The sequence below is a fragment of the Opisthocomus hoazin genome, chromosome 4 (assembly GCF_030867145.1).
Source record: "Opisthocomus hoazin isolate bOpiHoa1 chromosome 4, bOpiHoa1.hap1, whole genome shotgun sequence".
In the NCBI taxonomy this organism is placed as follows: domain Eukaryota; kingdom Metazoa; phylum Chordata; class Aves; order Opisthocomiformes; family Opisthocomidae; genus Opisthocomus; species Opisthocomus hoazin.
The window spans coordinates 55,438,473-55,457,425 of record NC_134417.1 but is presented as its reverse complement, the minus strand read 5'-3'; the positions used below and the strand labels follow the sequence as shown (position 1 = coordinate 55,457,425).

The 18,953-nt window shown below is 43.7% G+C and overlaps 1 protein-coding gene across 2 annotated transcripts in view; it reads left to right on the top strand.

Annotated features, from left to right (window-relative positions):
- Positions 1 to 18,953, top strand: part of CHN2 (chimerin 2) — a 176,581-nt gene that overhangs the window by 131,493 nt on the left and 26,135 nt on the right. For both annotated transcript variants that reach the window (XM_075419085.1, XM_075419084.1), the window contains one exon: positions 15,717 to 15,794. In XM_075419085.1, coding sequence (XP_075275200.1) covers positions 15,717 to 15,794 — 78 coding nt within the window. The remainder of the gene's footprint in view (positions 1 to 15,716; positions 15,795 to 18,953) is intronic.

The following is an 18,953-nucleotide window of genomic DNA, read 5'->3' as shown; positions in this document are numbered from 1 at the left end:
AGCAGGAAATGACAGGAATATTGATAGTATTGATAGCATGTGTAAAATTGCATTGAAAATAGTGGCCAAAATGTGTTCAGTAGGATGGATGGCCCACTTCTAATGTGAGACAGGCAATTATACAAGGGCAGGAAGCAGAAGGTAAAAAATACAGACGGTAAAAGTCTGCCATTATAAGATGGTGGAGATCCCTGTTTAGAGCTGGTGCCAAACTACAGAAGAGTGTCAGCTGAAGATTCACTGGATTCTTCTTCCTTTCAAGTGGAACTTTTTATCATTCAAAAATAAGAAATAAAAGTACTGCAGTTGTAAGTGTCTTTGATGTTCTACTTTTGGAGGAGGAGTGTTTTAGACTTATTGCTCTGGCTGCTCAGGACAACTTTCTGATTTCCCAGCTGATGTTTTTCAGATAGAGAAAAATCTGCTAGAATCGCCACCGTTCTTGTTCACCTGTAGCCTAAACTTCCCTTGACGTTGGTCCATGTGAAACCAAGGAGCTAATCTCCTTATCCCTGATTGATCTCCAAGATCCTTCTGATCTCATTCGGTGCTGATTGGCTGCTACAGTTTTTAAGAAGTGGTGCTTCCTCCCACTCCTTTTCCTTTGTGCACCATGTGCCAAAACCTGTGACCTGGCCCTTGCTGTCTGGATGTGGAGAGCTGACACCTGGATGGTTCCTAACTCTTCCGCTTATTGGTAAACAGCTATGTTTTTCACAGTGCTGAGACCATCATTGATCAGACTGACAGTGTAAACAGCTGGGAGAACAGCTATAATTGCTTTTTAGTGGCTTTGTTGTTAGCTGAGAGCCACCACTAGTTCATTTCCAGGTTAGTTCTTTGTCCCCAGGGCTCCAGGGACGGATGTTCCCACACGTCTCTGCCCTGCAGAGTCCATGCAGCTGTGGTGGTACGGAGGTGTAGGGCTTTATCTCACCGATGCCTGGTTGATTGACATGGCATGGACAGAGGCAGGAATGTGGAAGTCAGCGGCACAGTTAAGGTCTGGATAACGTGGCCCTGAATCTGGGTGGTGTGATGAAGCAACGTGAAAGTCTGTTGGGGATTACAGCTGCTCCTTCAAGTCCTAGGGTTTGCCTGGCGCGTGTTACTAGACCCTGCAGCTGGGAGTATTGCTACACCCTTCCCTGCTCTTTGGGATTTATAGGCAGTAGTATCTAGTGAGGACGCTTTTTTCTCAACCTGCATCTACATGGGGGTTGCAGTGGTTTCCTTCAGAAGCATTTGTTGCCGCCATGATCTGTCCCATTGCTGCTACAGGCTGCTTGTTCCTAAAAACCAAGCTAGAAACCTGTGTTAGAGCAGCAGCCTCTTCAGTGGCTCGTACATTGCACTGCAAGCATTACACGTGTTGTAAGGCACGTTTAGCCTGTTAGTTTGCAAGCAAATTTAGGATATTGAGCTCTGACCTGTACAGCTTGAGGTGATTTCTGAACTGTTGCCTGTGGAGATTTCACAATGTTTTGCCACTGTTGAAGTTAATGAAGAAAATTAGTAAGAAAGCAAAAAGCCCCAAACTGGGGAGACCTCACCCCACACATCAGGAGAGTCTCCAGGTCCGGTGCCCCGCAAGTACCAGAGGCTGTGAAACTGGGGTGCAAATGAGATGGGGAGCACAGGTGAAATGGAAGCAACTGACTTGCTTTCCATGCCAGTCTTGTACTTCTGTTAAATTACTAAGGACCCATGTTGGCAAGCTGCAAAAAATTGGTTTAAAAATAAAATAAGGGCAGCCTGTAATCATGATGATGCTGATAGAAGATGGCAGGTTTTTTAATGAAATCTCCCTGTAATACAGCAATAGTAAACCAACTGGTTAAACTTCTAAAAGCAAATTAGATGGTTTTAAAATGAAGTGAAAATGCATTTAAGTGATAAATGAACTTATTTCGTCTGAATGGGCAATACAGTGCTCAGCCTGTTTTTCAAAATGTAGAGCTGATGAGCTGTTATTTTTACTGTTGCAATGAAAAATTTAAAGTTTTGTCTAATTTCGGTATTAACTTAATATCAATGGAAGCAGTTAGTGTGGTGTGAAAATATACCACCCAAAAAGTCATGGTTTCCTTTCACTGCAGTGAAGTCTGATTTTAGCTTTTGTCTTGTGCGTTGGCAGGTCTTTAGTTCGTGTAAACATGGGGTTTAAAATGCTGCATTGTCAGCTCCTGGCTGAGTAAATCCTTCATTAATGCCTTTTATATTAAGTATGTCTGTCCGGGGCTGAAGTGTGATACTTTACAAACAGCTGAGTCTTTCTCAGGAATTCCTTCAGGGGTGCTTCTCGTCGATTGGCCTTTGCAGGGGCATGGCTGTGGCATGGCTCCTTCTTCCCGCGCTGGCTAAATTAAGTCTGTCTTTCAGCTGAAGTCCCGAGAGAGCAAAAATGAAAGCTGAAGGTGGCCGTGATTCTCATCAGCCGGCTAAGACAGGAGTCTTTTGTTATTACTTTCTTCAACCAGCAGAATAAGATTCTTTTCTGCTTGAAATCATAAAGTATTTAGAGATGTGCCTTTTGTTTTAGTAGGAGAAGAGGCATTCTCAGCGTGACTGAGGCTGTCACTGCAGGTTAAAAGAGCCCTGGGGAACAACTGTTTAACAGAAAGAAGACGAATGCAAAGCCTCTGTGTCTCTGTATTGGGCTTCTAGAGGGCAATACAGCTTTGCCTGTCAGTTGTCGGTAGAGGATCACCTTTGAAACTAACATTTTGTCAAAGCACTGTAGTGGAGAGTTATAACAGTAATAGCAAATTTCTGCAGTTTTGTTTTTACTTTGTTCTGAATTGTGATAAAAATAGAACACTCAACTTTTCATGACTGAACACTGAGGAAGCAGGATAAAAGGCAGCAAAAGATTTGAGTTAGATTGACTGAAGCTATTCCAACTATTTTTAATGTTTAATTAACTGTTTTTAACAAAGTGTTTGAAACTGAAAACAGAAAATTGCTTTTTAAAATATTTCAAACTTAAATGTTTCCACAGCTTAAAAAAAAGGAATTTGGATCTTGGTCAGAACTTCCCTGTGCAAAGTTCCCGGTCTGATGAGTCATGTATTCTGCAACACTAAAAGTTTCCCTGAAAAATCCGCCCCTCCACCCCTCCAAGTTCAAGCAGCTGATACGCTGTTCTTTTCTTCAGATTAGCAAAGTAAAAGATGATGGTGCTTTATGAAGCAAATGAGCCCTCCCTCTTTTTTATCATAACCTCTGGTCTAACTCCATGGAGTGCTGAATGCCTTCAGGTCTGAATTAGTGGCAGTGGAAGATGTGCAGCACATTGTCGGTTCAAGCCCTTCCAGTATATGCTGGTGCTGCCATCAGCATTGCTGAGACAGTAGAGCTCAGAGCGTGTTTGATGTGAGCTGTTACATCTCTTGTCTCATCAGCATCATGGTTTTCTGCGCTTCCATCCGCTGGCCGCAGCTGTGCAAACCTGCTGAAAGCCATGGGTTTGCTCCAGAAGTCTCCCAGATAGAGCTGGTTTGTACAGCTGTGCCCAGGGGGACAATCTGGACCTTACTCTGTGTGGATAGATGCAAGAAGAGAAAGGCTCAGCTGAGTTCTTCAGGCAAAACCACAAATAGACAGTGATGGCTCCCACAAACACTGGTCTGCATTTAGGATTAAAACCAACCTCGGTGTTGGAGATGGGGCAGGAGCTGTGGTGGGGCACTGCTGGGTGACGGGTCCCAGCCCCAGCTCAGGCTGCATGGAGGAGTGCAACTCTGCTGTTCCCAGTCACTCAAGGAAAGAATAAATTGCTTCAGGGACAGAAGATGCTGGGGGCTTTCTTGATCTCAGTAATGCCCATGTGTTGTACTCCCAGTTGTCTCTGAGGAGACAGGAGGCGCTCAATACCTTCTTTTTTTGCCTTTCAGGGAAAAAAAAACACCTTGAAGGAGCTTTTAATTATTTGTGAAATGGTTTCATCTTCATATAGTGGCATTCCTGCATATCTAGTGCCTGTCAGTTGTTTCACAGGGAGGGTGAAATAAAACAGTCTAGAAAAATAATTTCTGGTCCTTGTGGCAATGTCTGTTGGTGGTGAAATAAAGAGCATGGTAGTAACTATGTGGCCACGTCGACCAGTGTCTTCAGTGAGACGTTCGGAAAAGCAGTAACACCGTTTAAATGTAGCAACCCACTTAACACCATGGATGAAGCATGTACCTGTTTGAGTTTTATATTTTAAGAAAATGTTTGCTGAATTTTACAAATTTTACCAAAATATTACTGTTCCTTATGAAATTATACTTCGGTTGTGCTGTTCCCCGTACACATCAACAGAGGCTTATGAGTACTAAGTACATCTTACAGAAGCCCCAGGACCATAAGCAGGCTTGTATTATGTCAGTTTTACAGCTGGAAAAATGAAGTCACAGAAAGGTCAATTATTTTATCCTAGATTGTGTGGTCAAGAGTGTTACAACAAGCAGAATTCAGAAAGCCTGCTCTGATTGCTGATGACGGTATATATATCCATGACACTTCTTAGGTATACTGTGCCTTGGGTATACTGCTAACTTTTTTCTTGGAGGTTAACCCCTTGGAAAGATCTCACTATTATTTTCATTCTGGAATTTTCATTTCATGATTTTTGTATGGTTTTGCTAGGAACCTCCTCTGTTGCAAAGCAAAAATCTGATCTGCAGAAAAATGTGATGGCACCAAGTACCACATACAGAGAGGCCAAATTCCCCTGTCCCAAATAATAATCAGGTAGTGTACTTAATACATAAATTCAGATAAATACTAGCTAGGTAAACTGCAGAAAATACTTCAGTGGACAAGATCACTGTATACACAGTCCGTTTTAGGTAATCTTAGTTCCCCAGAGGGTCCATCCTGGAGTACCACAATGCCTGCTGTCCTTTGGTGTCTGGTGATTAGAAAGGGGAGAATTCAAAGTGATCTCATAGTTCTGGAGCTGAATTCAAGGCAGAAAAGTGACTACAAGGCAAACTACTTCCAGAACTAAAGTTTTGTGCTATTTAGTTCCATTGACTTAAGTGGGGCTATGAGATATGGATTAAATCCTTTACCTACAAAAAGTTCTGGAAGTCCTAATGCTGAGACTCATTTATTCTGTTTTGTGTTCCCCCGCCATTTCTTATGAACTCCTCATCACAAGTGAAACAAAATAAATAAGCTGTAAACCAAGTTACTACAGTTGAATTACGGGCATGGATAGAGGTAGGGTACAGTATAAAACTTGCTTTTTGAGTACTTTAAAAGTACTGCTGCTGAGAGGACAGTGTCTATTCAGATTAGCTAAATAGCTGTAAAATAATATAAATATTAGTGATGGCAACTACATAGTTCAAAAGAAACGTCCTTCGTTCTGCAAAATACAATCTTTACTTTCTGTGGGCAGTCAACTGCAGTTAGAGTTCATGCTGGTGGTAGCCCCGCGGGTCCCGTGAATTAAATCCCAAGCTGGGTAGTGAAGTCATTCCCCCAGTTCTTTTTTAAATCTTTTTTGTGCTGAGCGCAGCCATCTGTCCCCCTCCGAACAATGGCAGAAGCAGCTGTGCGTGGTGTGCCATCAGGAACAAAAGCCGCTGCTTCGTACCGGAGGGCTGCAGGTCACAGGGAGTTAGAAGGATATCAGGGTCAAATGACACCTGATGCCACGCTGTACGGAAAAATAAAACTAGGATTATACGGCCTTTATGTGTTCATTCACTAGCAGAGAAGTAGGGTCAGTCTTTGTCTGAGTTTTTCCTCTAATGGCCATGGGAATGCATATGTGTTTTCAAGGGTAGCCGCACTGCTACTTACCCATGGAGTAAAGGAGTAACAAAAGCAGCTTCAAGCATCAGGCAAAGCAAACAAGACACAAAACAATTCTTTCAAAGGGAAAATAAAACAACTTGGATCTGTTCTGTTACTTTATACAAAGTTCAAAGTGTATGATCTCAAGTGGTTTGCGTATCCTATAACACGCCCTTATGAAAGCGCAGTGAACCATGCTTTGCGTGTGCAGTCTGCAGCACACAGTAGTTCCTTTGCTTCTCTGTGGGAAAAGGGAAGCTGAGCAAGGGCCGAGTGCTGCTCAGAAGCCGCATTCAGGTAAGGAAGAAGTTGGTTACGCATTCAGCTGCTTTTTCTGCAGGGTGAGCTGGAAGAAGCTAAAGGTACCAGTTCCACAGGATGGAATTGCCCATTCCTGCTGACAGCTTTCTACTTTTCAACAAGTGGTGCTAGTCCTATCCCAATTATTCTCTTTCTGTGCTGTGTCGGTAAGGAGAACGGAAGTTGATACAGGTTTAAGCTATAGGAACCTTTCTTCTACACCAAGAGGAAACATAATGTGTGGGGCATATAATGAAATAGGTAAGTGATCACAGCTGAGTGCAGAGCCTCCTATCTTGTCTTTAAGCCCATGTCACTTTTGTCTGCATGGATTCCTGCTCTGTTTCTAAGCAAACATGCATTTTGGAGCCATTAGTCAGAGACATACCAGGGGTCATACAGCTTCACCACTTCTTTTGAGATGGCAGTCCAGGATTTGACCCTGTGTCTCATGAACAGGGTGACGTCCCTTGAGGCTTGATGGGACAGAAGCACATATTGCACAAATTCGTAGGCTGTAAACACCATATGCTCCCACCTCAGGGGAACACATCCTGGGATGCAGAGGCTTTGTGTATATATAGCTGAGGCGAGTCATAAGACAGCCTTTGCTAGCCCAGCACCAAAACCAGTGATCCCCTCCATGCCACAGTTCCACTTATGCATGTGGACAATGGTTCCCTATTACCCTCTTTTTTTTTGACACACAATTCATAAAGGATATCAAAATAGACATTGACAGTCATAAAGCACAGTATTTTAATAAAACTGTAATTTATTCCTTTTTTTTTTTATAAAGTGCAATGTCTCAGGCTTGTTAAAAATTCTTTCAGCCTGAAAACATGTTGTGTTCCTATTTGCTAATGGCCTACTTTGTGTCCCAAATGGCATGATAATTCCTTACACCTTAGATTGTCTACTTAGCTTATGCGCTTTTACAGGAAGAAGTCACAAGATTCTGCAGTAAAAGGGGACAGAAATATTACTAATGATGGAAAACACAGGACTCCATTTCTAGGTCCTTGTACTGTGTAGTTTACCTGAAGGTGTTGTGACTGCTGAGTGGCAGTGTAACTTAGGCTCTTTGTAAGTTTGAGACGGAAACTTCAGAGCTCCTTCACACCACCCAGAAGCTGCCAAAATGTGAGAAAAATCCTGTTTGCTGCTTGATGCTGATATTGGCACTGTCCTCCCTGCAAATTGTGTGTCATCCCCATCTCCCTGTGAGTGCTAAACGAGCAGAGCATCACACCATTGAGAGTCCACTGCTGAACTGTTACTGTCCAGAAACAGTTGTATAGATTGCCAGTTTTTTAGAAAATATGATCTCCAGTTCACATATCACCGGTTTGCAAATTGTTTATTCTCTTTTACTTACATAAATCTCTTCTTTAACCCACATTGAAGTCTCTTGTTTTATGCTGTCTTGAGCTGGGGCAGAACTTAAGGCGCTGATGTTGGTTCCCGAGACTGCCACAGCATACTTGACATTCTGGCAGCTCTCTCAGCATCGCTTTACAGCCCCTCCAGAGATCAGCTGGCTCTGCCGAGCGGTTAGTGGCTCCAAACATAAATGCCATTGCTGTCTGACTCTGTGGTTTCTGGGAAAACTTCCTAAAGCCTGTTTTCCTCCATGTTTTGTCATAACCCCGGGGGGACCGGATTTTTGCTTCTCTGTAGGAAGAGAAGCTCTGACTGTGGTCTGCAAGATTCAGCCTGGAGCGTATGCTGCAAGGCCGAGTTGCTCTCCCTCCAAGAGAATTTTACTCCCACAACCACATAGTATCAGAACTCAAAATGAGAAACAGCACTTCTGTATTTTATTTTTTGTATTGTATTTGATTTTACATGTTAAGTTTTACTGGGAGCAGATAGCTGGTGACTGTATTGCTTTGAGATGACACCTGCCTGTAGGGTGTAGTAGTGTTTGAGACACAGAAATGAGAATTGTCCCAAAAGTGGGGATGTAGGTGTTTGCGTACAGTGCTATGTATGTGTTTGGGTGTGTAACGAGGCATATGGTCAAACACCCAGGCCTTGCACCCACCAGCTGTATGACAAGGTAGCTGTATAGCACTGGGATTTATTATCAAGCTCGTTCATTTGATGTCCTGACATTGAGCAGACTTTAATGCACTCTCACAAAACATAGTCCTCAGTTTAACCCTGTGGTTGAGCGTGGCACCCAACCAGCTCCTTCAGTGCACAAGCAATTATCATAGAATCAGTTGTGGTTAATGACAACCCCACATGAGCAAGGCATGAGGGCCCCAGGGGCAGGACTGCTGCACTGAGGGTGCCTCTAGCCCCTTTCCCATCTCTTCAAGGGCACTGCGCCATGCTCACAGGTGTCATCTTTCTCCAAGGGGATGTTCTTGCCTTCCTCTCCCCCCGCAGACAGGGAAGTAAGCGCATTAACTTCTCCACTTGGTTGTGGTAGCTCAGCAGGTTTGGCTCTGCTTTAAGCTCTGCAGTCTCCTTGCAGGGCAGTGACGGTTTTAATCAATGGCAAGCTGGCTTTCCTAAAGAAAGTGCTGTTTCTTCAGAAAGAAAGAGCTTCATAGCAAAAGTGTAAAAAAGATGAACAGGTCATATACTTGTAGAGCTTACATGGTGCTCAGCCAGCATACACTGGGGGTTGGGGTAAAAACTGTAATGTTTGGGATATTTTTTTAAATCTCTGTGTCTTGACTAATAGTCTCGTATCTTGCAGAGAGCATGAGTCACTTCCCTCTTAATTCAGAGAGGCCATTGTGTATCATATTAAGTTCATTATGTTGCTAGGCTATTTCCTCTGTGGGCGAAATGTCAAAATACTGGCTACCTATATAGTGAGCATCAGAAATTCATATTAATTACAGACTACTTTATCTGTAGTTTTATTTCTTGAGAAAGGCCATCCAGTGAGCCCAAATAAACATGTAAAGGTACATGGAGCTGTGTAACAAATGATATAATAAACTGAGTATTCCATCTTTCCAGAGCATGAGTCTTAACCAAGCCTCAAATATGGGAAGTGTTGATAACCATAACAAAATACAGTTATAATTCTGTAATTACTTATAGATATGGTTGAGGCTGATAAAATAAATGATTCCTTATTTAGTTTATTCTAAAATTGAATAGATAATAGAAAAACAGAAATAGAAAAGGGTTCAGAGAAAGATTAATATTACCTAATTTTGAATATCTTAAAGCTATCAGTTTCTACCTAAAAAATACTGTTAGTTTTCTTGTCAACAAAAACAACATCACTGACAGAATACCAGGATCACTGCAGATTTTTTACAAATATTGGGATAAATATTATGTTTTAATTTTTGCTTGACTGCAGACCAGATATTATCATAGATATGCTTTAATATAAAGGTGTGATAACAGTACGCGTTCATGCACATTGCAGTCAATCAAATTCAATCACGTGTGCTGTATCCACACAGAGATTAAGAAGTAATTCAGAAATAAACTCAGTGCAGTTTCCCTGGGACAGCCCTATTTGCAGATGAAGTGGCTCCTACCAGCCCCACCGTGGAGGACCTGGTGCTCCTCTTCCTCTGTGGCTGCACCGCTGGCACTCTGCTCTCATTTGCCCTGCTAAGCCCTCACACCCCCACTCTTCCATCCCTCTGCTACCGTTTGGGTCATGAATATTAAGCACAGAGGAGAGGCTCGTGAACTTGGCCAGGAAAACGTCATTAATAACCTTGACAAGTATGGAGATAGATTGGGAAGGATAAAGGAGAGAGTGGGAGGAAAGGAACTCGAAGCAATAAATAGGCTAGACCTGCTGTTACCATGTTAATCTCTACAGGGTTATTCGGGGGAATCACTGAATTAGCTCATCCTATACCTAGATCCTTTCCTTATTTCTGGACTATTTCTTTCTTGATACAGATGACTTATTTGTCATACAATGCATATTTACGACAGTTTACAAAAATAAGTAGTCAAAATACTATTTCAGACATATTAAATACAAGGGCGGACATGAAATACAGAGCTTAATGCATGAAGTGATACAATTGCCTGACAACATAAAAGGTTTTAGTCCACCAATTTCTTTTTTTAATTGGAGATGACTATGTAATTGCATACCACTCGATGTAACCTCCAGTTGTTGTTCCAAAATAGACAATAGTTTATTATATTAATACTCTATAAGAGGCTTAAAGCAACTATTATTTTTAATAATAGTCTCACTCGTGCCTTCCTGAATCTAAAGCATTTCACCTTTGGCTGTTGTATTGTTTGGTTCACTAAATTGTTTTGAGAAAAATAATCATGATATGTACAGGAAAATCTGTTGGAGAAGGATTTAGAAAGGGGATCTGAAGTTTAAGGGAGATTATATTTCCATTTGTTGTAGGTAAATGATGTCTTTTATCCGTGGGGGAGGGTATTGAACTGGTCACTGCAATGCTGATAAACAGGCAATCACATTAATTTAGGAGGGGTATAAAGAATAAAATTTTAATAGTTTTACCTTCAGAGCATTCACTGCAGGAGTCCTCCTACATGAGCAGTTCCTTTTGCTGTGAAGTGGGTTATCCTCCAAAAATAGGTGGAATTGGTGGTGATGGAAGTGCACCCAGGCTCACCGGAACAGGAGCCCAGTGTAGATAATCTGCTGCCATAAACACTTCCAGCATATTGTTGACAGCTCCTCAGACTCACGATTTGCAGAGGGAGTGGTTGTTATTAAAAAAAAAAAAAGTCAGTTGAAACCCTGAGGAGTAAAAAGCAAAAATATAGATGATATTTTAATCCTTTAGAAAAACCTGCGGTGCTTTTTTTTTTGATGACGGTGTTCAGTTTACTGGGCTCCAGCTCACCTGGAAGGAAGTTTTGTGCTGGAAATGAGAGACGGTTGGGTTTTCAGTGGCCCAGACTCACGGCAGCTCTGAGGAGCTCGGACGGAGCTGCCTTTGGAGGGGAAAGCTCTCAGCCGGTGCGCCTGGAGCACTGTTGAACAGAGGAGGGTGGCAGCCAATTAATGCCAATTATTTCTTTGTATTTTTTGATTCCCCGGGAGCAAGTGGATTGCGTTCCCCTCAAAAGTAAATGAGAGAACGGCAGCAGACAGGTTTCTGTGCAGCCTGACGCCTTTCCTAACCCTGAGCTTTGTGCCACAGAGCCTCCCAGCCCTGCTCGCCCTGCGGCCTCCGCTCACCTCATGGCCGCCATCGAAAGCCTTCCTGCCGGAGGGGGGTTCCTTGGGAAGGTGGGTTTTGCAAGGTGAGGTTGGCAAGCACCGCTCTGCCAGTGTTGTGCTCTGCCGCCCGTGCAGGACGTTTGCTGCCTGGAGCTTGTTGCCTCGCGCTGTCCCAGCAGCACAGAAGCCTTTTAACGGCAGCTCCTGGCGCCGTGGCACAGGCTGGCGGCATTGTGGTCTGGCGAAGGCCTTTGGCTGACTGGCCTCCGCCACCATTTCCCCTCCACGCCCTGTGTTTGGCTAAGAGCCGGCTTCTTTGGTGTTGTCTCCTGAGCGCATCGTGGGAAGGGCACCGTGGGAGAAAAAACCAAGAGCTGCGAGATTCCTGCACCGTGTGTCATCCCCACGGCGCGTTCGCGACTGAGCAGACATAATCTGTCTGGCAGATCACCGAGTGTGCCGTGCCTGCGAGGAAACAGGCCTCTCCTTGACCTATGACTGCATCTGTGTGCGGTGTTAAGTGTATTTAGTTAGAGATCAGTCACGGATTTGTCAGAATTCCTCGTCACGGAGCACTCTCCCTTTCTGTTGTAGTGCTGTCCAAGGAGATGTGCCCGTGCCGCTCCTCTGCCTACCATAGCTGGGCCCTTCGGCAGGCAGAGCAGCGAGCTGAGGATCTGCCACTCGACACCCGCTCCCCACCAGCCACGGGCAGGCACGGCAGCAGCAGGGCGCAAGGAACCATCGCTCCCGCAGGGTCCCTTCCCACCGCGGCGGAGCTGGCATGGAGGAGGCAGGCAGCAGGCAGCGTTCCCTTGCCGCTTGCTTCCAGCGAATCCTTGGCGCTGCCCGCACGGCTACAGCAGAGATCACGCCACGTGTACAAAACCGAAAGCTTTTCATGCCACAATTTGTTCTTTCCTACCCCTGAGGCCTTTGTTAGCAAACAAGACGGCAGTGTTTGAGGGGAGAGACAATGGTGCGGTTCAGCTCGCGCTGCGAAGGCATGCTGGAAATGGCGCAACAGCTGTGTCGCCCTTTTCCCCCTCCTTTTTAATTTTATTATTCTGGTTCAATGACATTTATTTTGCTGTAAATGCCCAATTTGCTGTACAGTACATGTGTTTTACAGAGGGACTAGTAAATTAAAATCATATGTTACGCGGAAATCCTTTGGTCTGAAAGCGCAGACAACCCGTATTTGCCTTTCAGCCTTCACTAGCTTAGACGTTCAGCGACAACCAACAATCATATTTTTAGCCGCTGGTGTTCTCTTCCTTAGCTGCAGGCTAACTTGATCAAGAGATGCTATTCAAATGAGCTGATACCACATGCAGTAAATTTCGTATTAAGAAAAATGAAAATGGATAAAAGCGAGCGTGGGGGTTGGCCTACGGTATCAGTACATTGGAACTGGTTGCTGCTGAGAATTTGTTGTTGCTGCTGTTTGCATTATATTTACAAAAGGAAGGGGTTATATATGAAGTCCAGCTCATCTCAGTTTTACAGCACCATTTTAGACACCAAACCTGGTAGGACTTTTTATGAATTAGCTTCTTAAGAGCCTGCACTCACTGTTGGCCTTCTGTACACATCCTGTGTTTGCAAGGGATCCCATTAAACAACTGTCCAAACAGGGCCCAAGCAAGCCAGAAGAAGCAACCTAGGGGATAAATAAAATTTCATATAGGATAAACAGTAAATACTGATCTGCCTTAGTCATATGAGTCAGCTGAGTTGTCCTCCTCAAAGTCTATTAAGTTTAATGCTTCTATGCGAACGCTCAGAGTTTCCATTAAATATAGTACTGTATGTCTGATCCCAGGATGACACTCTGATATTCCAAAAATAGTTTAATAAATAGAAATTCCAAGATGTATCATCATAAGCCTGTAGCTTGAGTATCAAATCTGCCATGTTATGTAAAAAATATTGGTTATATAATGGGATTTTTATCAGTCCAGTGACATAAATATGAATACTAGAGCATTATTAGGAAACCAACCCTTCTCTGACTTTGGGTTGGTTATGCTGGAAGTCAGCAAGTAGCTTATGTGTATATGTATATTCGGGGATTTGGATGCTGTAGCTTCAGAGGTGTCTAACAACTCAGAGCTAGTTTGGGGATTTTGTTCCAGATAAATATAAATATATTTAAAATGGTGCTGAGAAAAGAAACTGGAGTGTGATAAAAACTTCAAGCTGCTCAAAAGTTTCCTTCATGATGGCCCAAATGGAAGCTGTTGCCACTGATGGGGTCAGAGACGTCCCTAAAATTAGTGCTCCTCATCTCTTGAAATACATTGAGAGCTGGGGAGTTATAGTCTGTCTTTATCTGCTGGAAAGCAGATAAAGGTCCTGAGCTGGCAGAAATTGGGACTCGCTAGTGGGAGGACATATGGAAGAGCGGCAGGGATTTCCTCCAGGCAGAGCAATGTTCATACATGCATCACAGACGGTTGTCACCGGTGGTCAGATACCGGTGGCGAGCCCTCGGGAGAGGCTGGGCAGGCAGCAACTGCTCGGGGAGCAATGGGGTTGTGTGGAAATCCTCCCTACCAGGGAGCAGGAGCTTTGGAGTATGGGAGCACATAAAAAGAGGTGCTGTGAGTTACCTGGGAAAGAAAGGAATTAAGTGTGCTATACATAGAAATAGATGCATTGTTTTATAACTGAGAAGCTGGTTTTGCAGATTGCACAACTTCTTGAAAACCGTAAGTAGGGCACTATCTGAAATTGCATGGCCTGATGTTACTGACAGCCGACCATCTGTCCCCCCGGGCTTTCAAATCAGGAGAGCATTGCTTTTACTAAGAGCAGGCAGTCTATATGGTGGAGGTTTTAGTAAGTGAATTAAATGAACCTTCTGACTTTTCAGCCTGAGGTAAAAGCAGACTGCAAAGAAAGAGGCAAGTTAACTTCACAAGTTAGCATCAGTGAATTAAATACTTAAATTTCACATGTTTTCTGGGTAAGTTGAAGTGGGGCAGACATGGCTGATGTGGTCTTTAGTGTCTCTTGTTCAAAGAGGCAATTTTCCCAGTAGCGCTGGTAACCCCGCAGTTTGCTCCGTCACAGCATCTCGAGCGTTATTCACACCTTAGAGAATTAAATCTCGCAGTGCTCTGCTGAGCAGGTAACCCTTGGCCTCCTCTTACGGGTGGAGAATGGACAGACTCACTAAGGGAGTGGGAGAGGGAGACTGCTGGGGAGGGGGCACTGAACATGCTTCGCAGGGGGTGCTTGGTGTCACACATCTTCCATGTCCCAGAATGGGGAAATACCTGCCCATGAAGAAGTGAATCAGTAGCCCAAAGTAACACTGCAAGATGTAGCAGACTGGTCAGGCTCCAGATGCCTCCTGTCCCTGGGCTGTAACTAAAAATCACTTCCCCACCCCTTAATCTACAGATGTCCGTAACCAGAGCAAAAGACAACTGCTCTTGCTGCCTTGCAGACCCTGTTCTGCAAACAGGGCTGTGGGCATGGGCTTCCTATAGCTGTGTGAAGCTCCCCTGCCTTGGCTCCAGCACCGCTGGGGGCTCGGGGGCTTCCTATCTGTGTCCTCCCAGCTGAGCTTTTTGCTGTCCCTGAGCTAGCTCCATGCTGCCAAGCGTGCACAGACAAAATGCTCTGGTTTAAAGCACGGCGTAGAGTGATATTAATGCTTGGAGTGTGGCTAGATTTTTCCCCTTGTACAGGATATGGGGGGGGGCGGGAAAGAGAGATTTTTAGCCCTGTAAGATTAAACAATCATCATGGTTTTAAGGGCTTAATCTGCTGGCATGCAGACTGCTGGCTGATAAGTCTCCAGGTCTGAGTGTAATTGGATGCAGCATCGAATTCAGTTGTGTGGGCTTTCCCGGGGCTTTTTGTTTGTTTGTTCGTTTTTAACACACAGCGTGGAGTTGAAGCGATCTGTCCCTGGAAATGCCTTTGGGTGCGAAGCCGTAACGCTGTCGCCCTAGCCGGTATTTCGTCAGCACCTAGCCAGAGACCACCGCTCGGGGAGGGCTGGGAGGGAAGGTCGCTCAGTGTATGAATTCGGGCTATTGTTCGAGGCACACATCTGCCTTAAGAAATCGCACGGCACAGGCCGTTACTTATTCAGATGCAGAAGCTCCTTCCGTCCCACAAGACGGCCCATTCAAGTCACATGCCAGAGGTCTCGGCAGAATGGGCTGCAGCTGCTCCAAATCTGCTGTCTAACATCAGAAGCAGTTGGACAAACTGTGCCGTACTGACTACAGTCAGGCTCCCGGGCGCCGAGGAAGACAGGGAAAAGATTTGGGATCCCAACACTATGTTCTCGGAGGATCTGTGGCTGGAAAATGAGAAAAGCTGTGCCGTTGTTCACAAGTCGAAGCGAGGACGGAAGCGCCAAGAGCTCCTGGCCGTGGCCCTGGGGGTGAAGGTGGGAGTCAAGGGGGCACTTTTGTGGCAACCTCTGAAACTCTTTGCCTATTCGCAGATCACCTCCTTGGTCAGAAGAGCAGCCTTAACTCAAAACGACAACCATTTCAACTATGAAAAAGCACACAATTTTAAGGTAAGCACAGCTTCCTATTATTTTCGTCTAAAAAGTTCTGGTTTGGTGCCTCAGTTTGTTTTGTTTTTTCTGTGGTGGGGTTTTCACACACCCATCTATACTAGCTCTGAGAAAAGTGTTGAAAAAAAGCAATTTTCTTTGTACTTCAAGTTCCTTGACTGCATTCTTAATATGGTTTTACATAGGCACTTAATCCAAATAACAGTTTTGCTACTCACTATGCTGCCTGACTGGCATTTTAGCTCTCTTTGCCCAGGTTCAGTTTTCTTTTTTATGTTTGGAAACAAAGTACTTCATATTGATTGCCTTTATCTTAAAGTGTACCCATTTTTAAATGAGAAAAAGGCCCCTTTTCAAAGTCTAGCTATTATCAGAAGCCAATAGAATTTTACCAGCAAACATTTTAGACCATTTCTGTTTTCAGAAGAAGTTGAGGGAGCTGGGGTGCTCTGTAACAATAAAGGAGAGCACAGCAGTGGTATTGTCTCCCAGCTTTTGTTCCACCACCATATGCTAAGGAAATGCCCTCAGAGTCCCACTGAGCTATAGGATCTGAGCTTGTGTTTGCCTGTCAAACTAAACCACATAGCTGGACAAACACAGGGATGTTTAAATGGACCATCTTTTTGCTGTCTTATACATACAAAATCAGATTCTTAGGGGTTTTTTTTCCGAAGTGCTGTGTCTGGCATGTTTGCAGCAGGGAAGTGACTCAGCTTTGGAAACGGACCTTCCCGGCAGCTTGTACTAAAACATTTTGCCGAGAGGACTGTGCTGGTTTCAGAGTATGCCAGCCAGTTACCATATCTAATGCTGTCAAATTGCGGTTTGATGCTTATCAGGATGGATGCGGAGAGAGTAAGAGGCAGCAACAAGACAGGAAAGGAATGCATCTCAGCTTTGAAACCTCAGTTTACTTACTGCTCCTTGAGGATGCTGATCTGGGTCACTGTCAGAGTAGTTCAACTCATTAGAAGAAAGGGAATTTTCTGATACTCATCTTGGGCCTGTCAAAAAAGGAGAAGCACCGATTAAAATGATTTCACTGATTTCCTGGTTTAGCCAAAAAAGCTTCACTTCTTATTTTTCTACATATTCTTCTGTGCAGACATTGCTCTCCTCTTCAGTGCTTCTGCTGTAGTTGGTAAATTAATAATTTAATATTAGCGAGGAAAGCAAATAACAGCATCCCTCCTCTCATTCCCCCTCCTTGACCCCGTCTACAGAAAAGTCAGTATTTGTCTCACTAATCAGCACTGAAGGAAATAGGGGAAATACTCTGTGTTTTCTTCCTTAATTAAATCAGCTTTTGTTCTTTCTGGGTTTTGCCCTCATTATCATTTTAATATCAAAACTATTTTAGTTTAGCTAGAAAATATTTTCTCATGACTGAGACTTTTTTCCACTTTGACCCATGCATTCTTTCCTCTTCAAAATTCCCCTTGTTTTGGCTTTGATTTATAATTGGACATGTGCCCAGTTAACTTTGTGTTTGCACAATCTAGCTGTTGTACAGTCTCTGTTCCTTTCTGTTTCAAAAGAGTCATCGTTTAACTGGAAAATCACATGATTAAAATATATATGTATTCAAAAGCTTGACAGCAGAAAATTCTTCCTTTCTCCTATTAAAGGCTTAGGGAAGAAACATTAACAAAAATAAATTGTCGAGAAAGGCCAATCAAAAGTGTTGCTTGCACTTCATGAACAAATATGTTCACTATGCAATGCCTAGTTAACAAAAAATGTGGGTAGAATGCTTAGAGTAGAATATTTAGATTTAAAAGAAAGCTAAATTAAAGTCTAGTATTTTTAATATATTCCATATTCATTATGTTAAAGGATTAAGAAATTATTTTAAAAAGAAAGAATGGCATTATGGGTCTTGGGGCAAAATTCTTAATGGCTTTTGACAGCACTCAGGCTGTGATGATATGGGATTTATCTGAAGCAGAATGCTATTTTGCAGACATTCAAAGAGTTGTCTTCCCCATTTTTAAGTGAATACTGACGTGTATTGTATCATTCATATCAGTTCATAGGGACAAAGGTTACGTGTCACACTGTCCATCATAATCTTGTCATAGGCAATTCTTCATGAACAAACAGACACTCCTTAGCGCTTGTCCTTTAGGCATGAAGAATCGTAAAAATGAAGGGGGCATTTTTAGTGAAGCTGATGAGATATTTGTAGATCTTACACCAAAGATCTTACCTACTAGAAGAGAGAAGGAACAAAAGGAAGAAATAGGCTGAAGGCACATATTCAGAGCAAGGATGGATGTCCATCCATCCTTTCCAAGCTAATATAAAAATTGAAAAGAAGCCCTGGAGTTTCGAGAGTGACGATGCTGAGTTATGCCATTCGGAGCATCTGTGCTTTCTCCGTCAGCCTGTCTTCCAAATTTCAAGGCACTCAAGGCAAATGAACAAAAAAAGATTTAGGATCCAGACAGATTTGTTAAGCTGGGTTCATCCTGAGCACAAAATACAGTCACATGGATTTAGGTTTGGAGCTGGCATCTGTCTGGCGGGACAACTTTGCGTAAGCCAGTGTGGACATACCGTAATTCAGGAAAGAGAATAAATCTCTGAAGCCCTGTTTAGAAAAACCCAGAGGTATTTCTGCAGCTATGTGGGCGTCAGCTTAACTGGATCACAAAAGCCTCTTGCATCTCGTTACCGTTAGGATCCAGCAGGCTCTCTGGGATGTGCTTTACCTGCCGACTTCAGTGGGATCCCAGCTAGGGGTGAGGTCACCTCATGCCCAAGGGCGGCAGTGTGGAGTTTGGGGATGCTCCACACATGTTGTTCTAGGCTGGGAGTTTATGAGAGGGCCCCTGTACTGCTTTAAGTGAGCAAGTACAGCTGAATAATGTGCATTTACCACAGTATTGTGCCTGTTTGCCACTATAGCATGGGCAAATCCCGTCTGCAGGCAGGCTAGTGGAGTAGAGGCAGCCGATTACTGACAAGTCGGAAGATCTGCTAGGAGAAAGGAGGCTCTGGGATAAACTTCCCCTTTTGTTAATCACCACAGACAAACACTGCTTCTGGGAGACAAAGGATCTGGGGGAGGCATTTTTGCAGGCATCATGAAGATTATGTGTATGTGTTTAAACAAAAAAAACCAGCAGAGTCAGCTTTTCTTTGGAGCTCAGG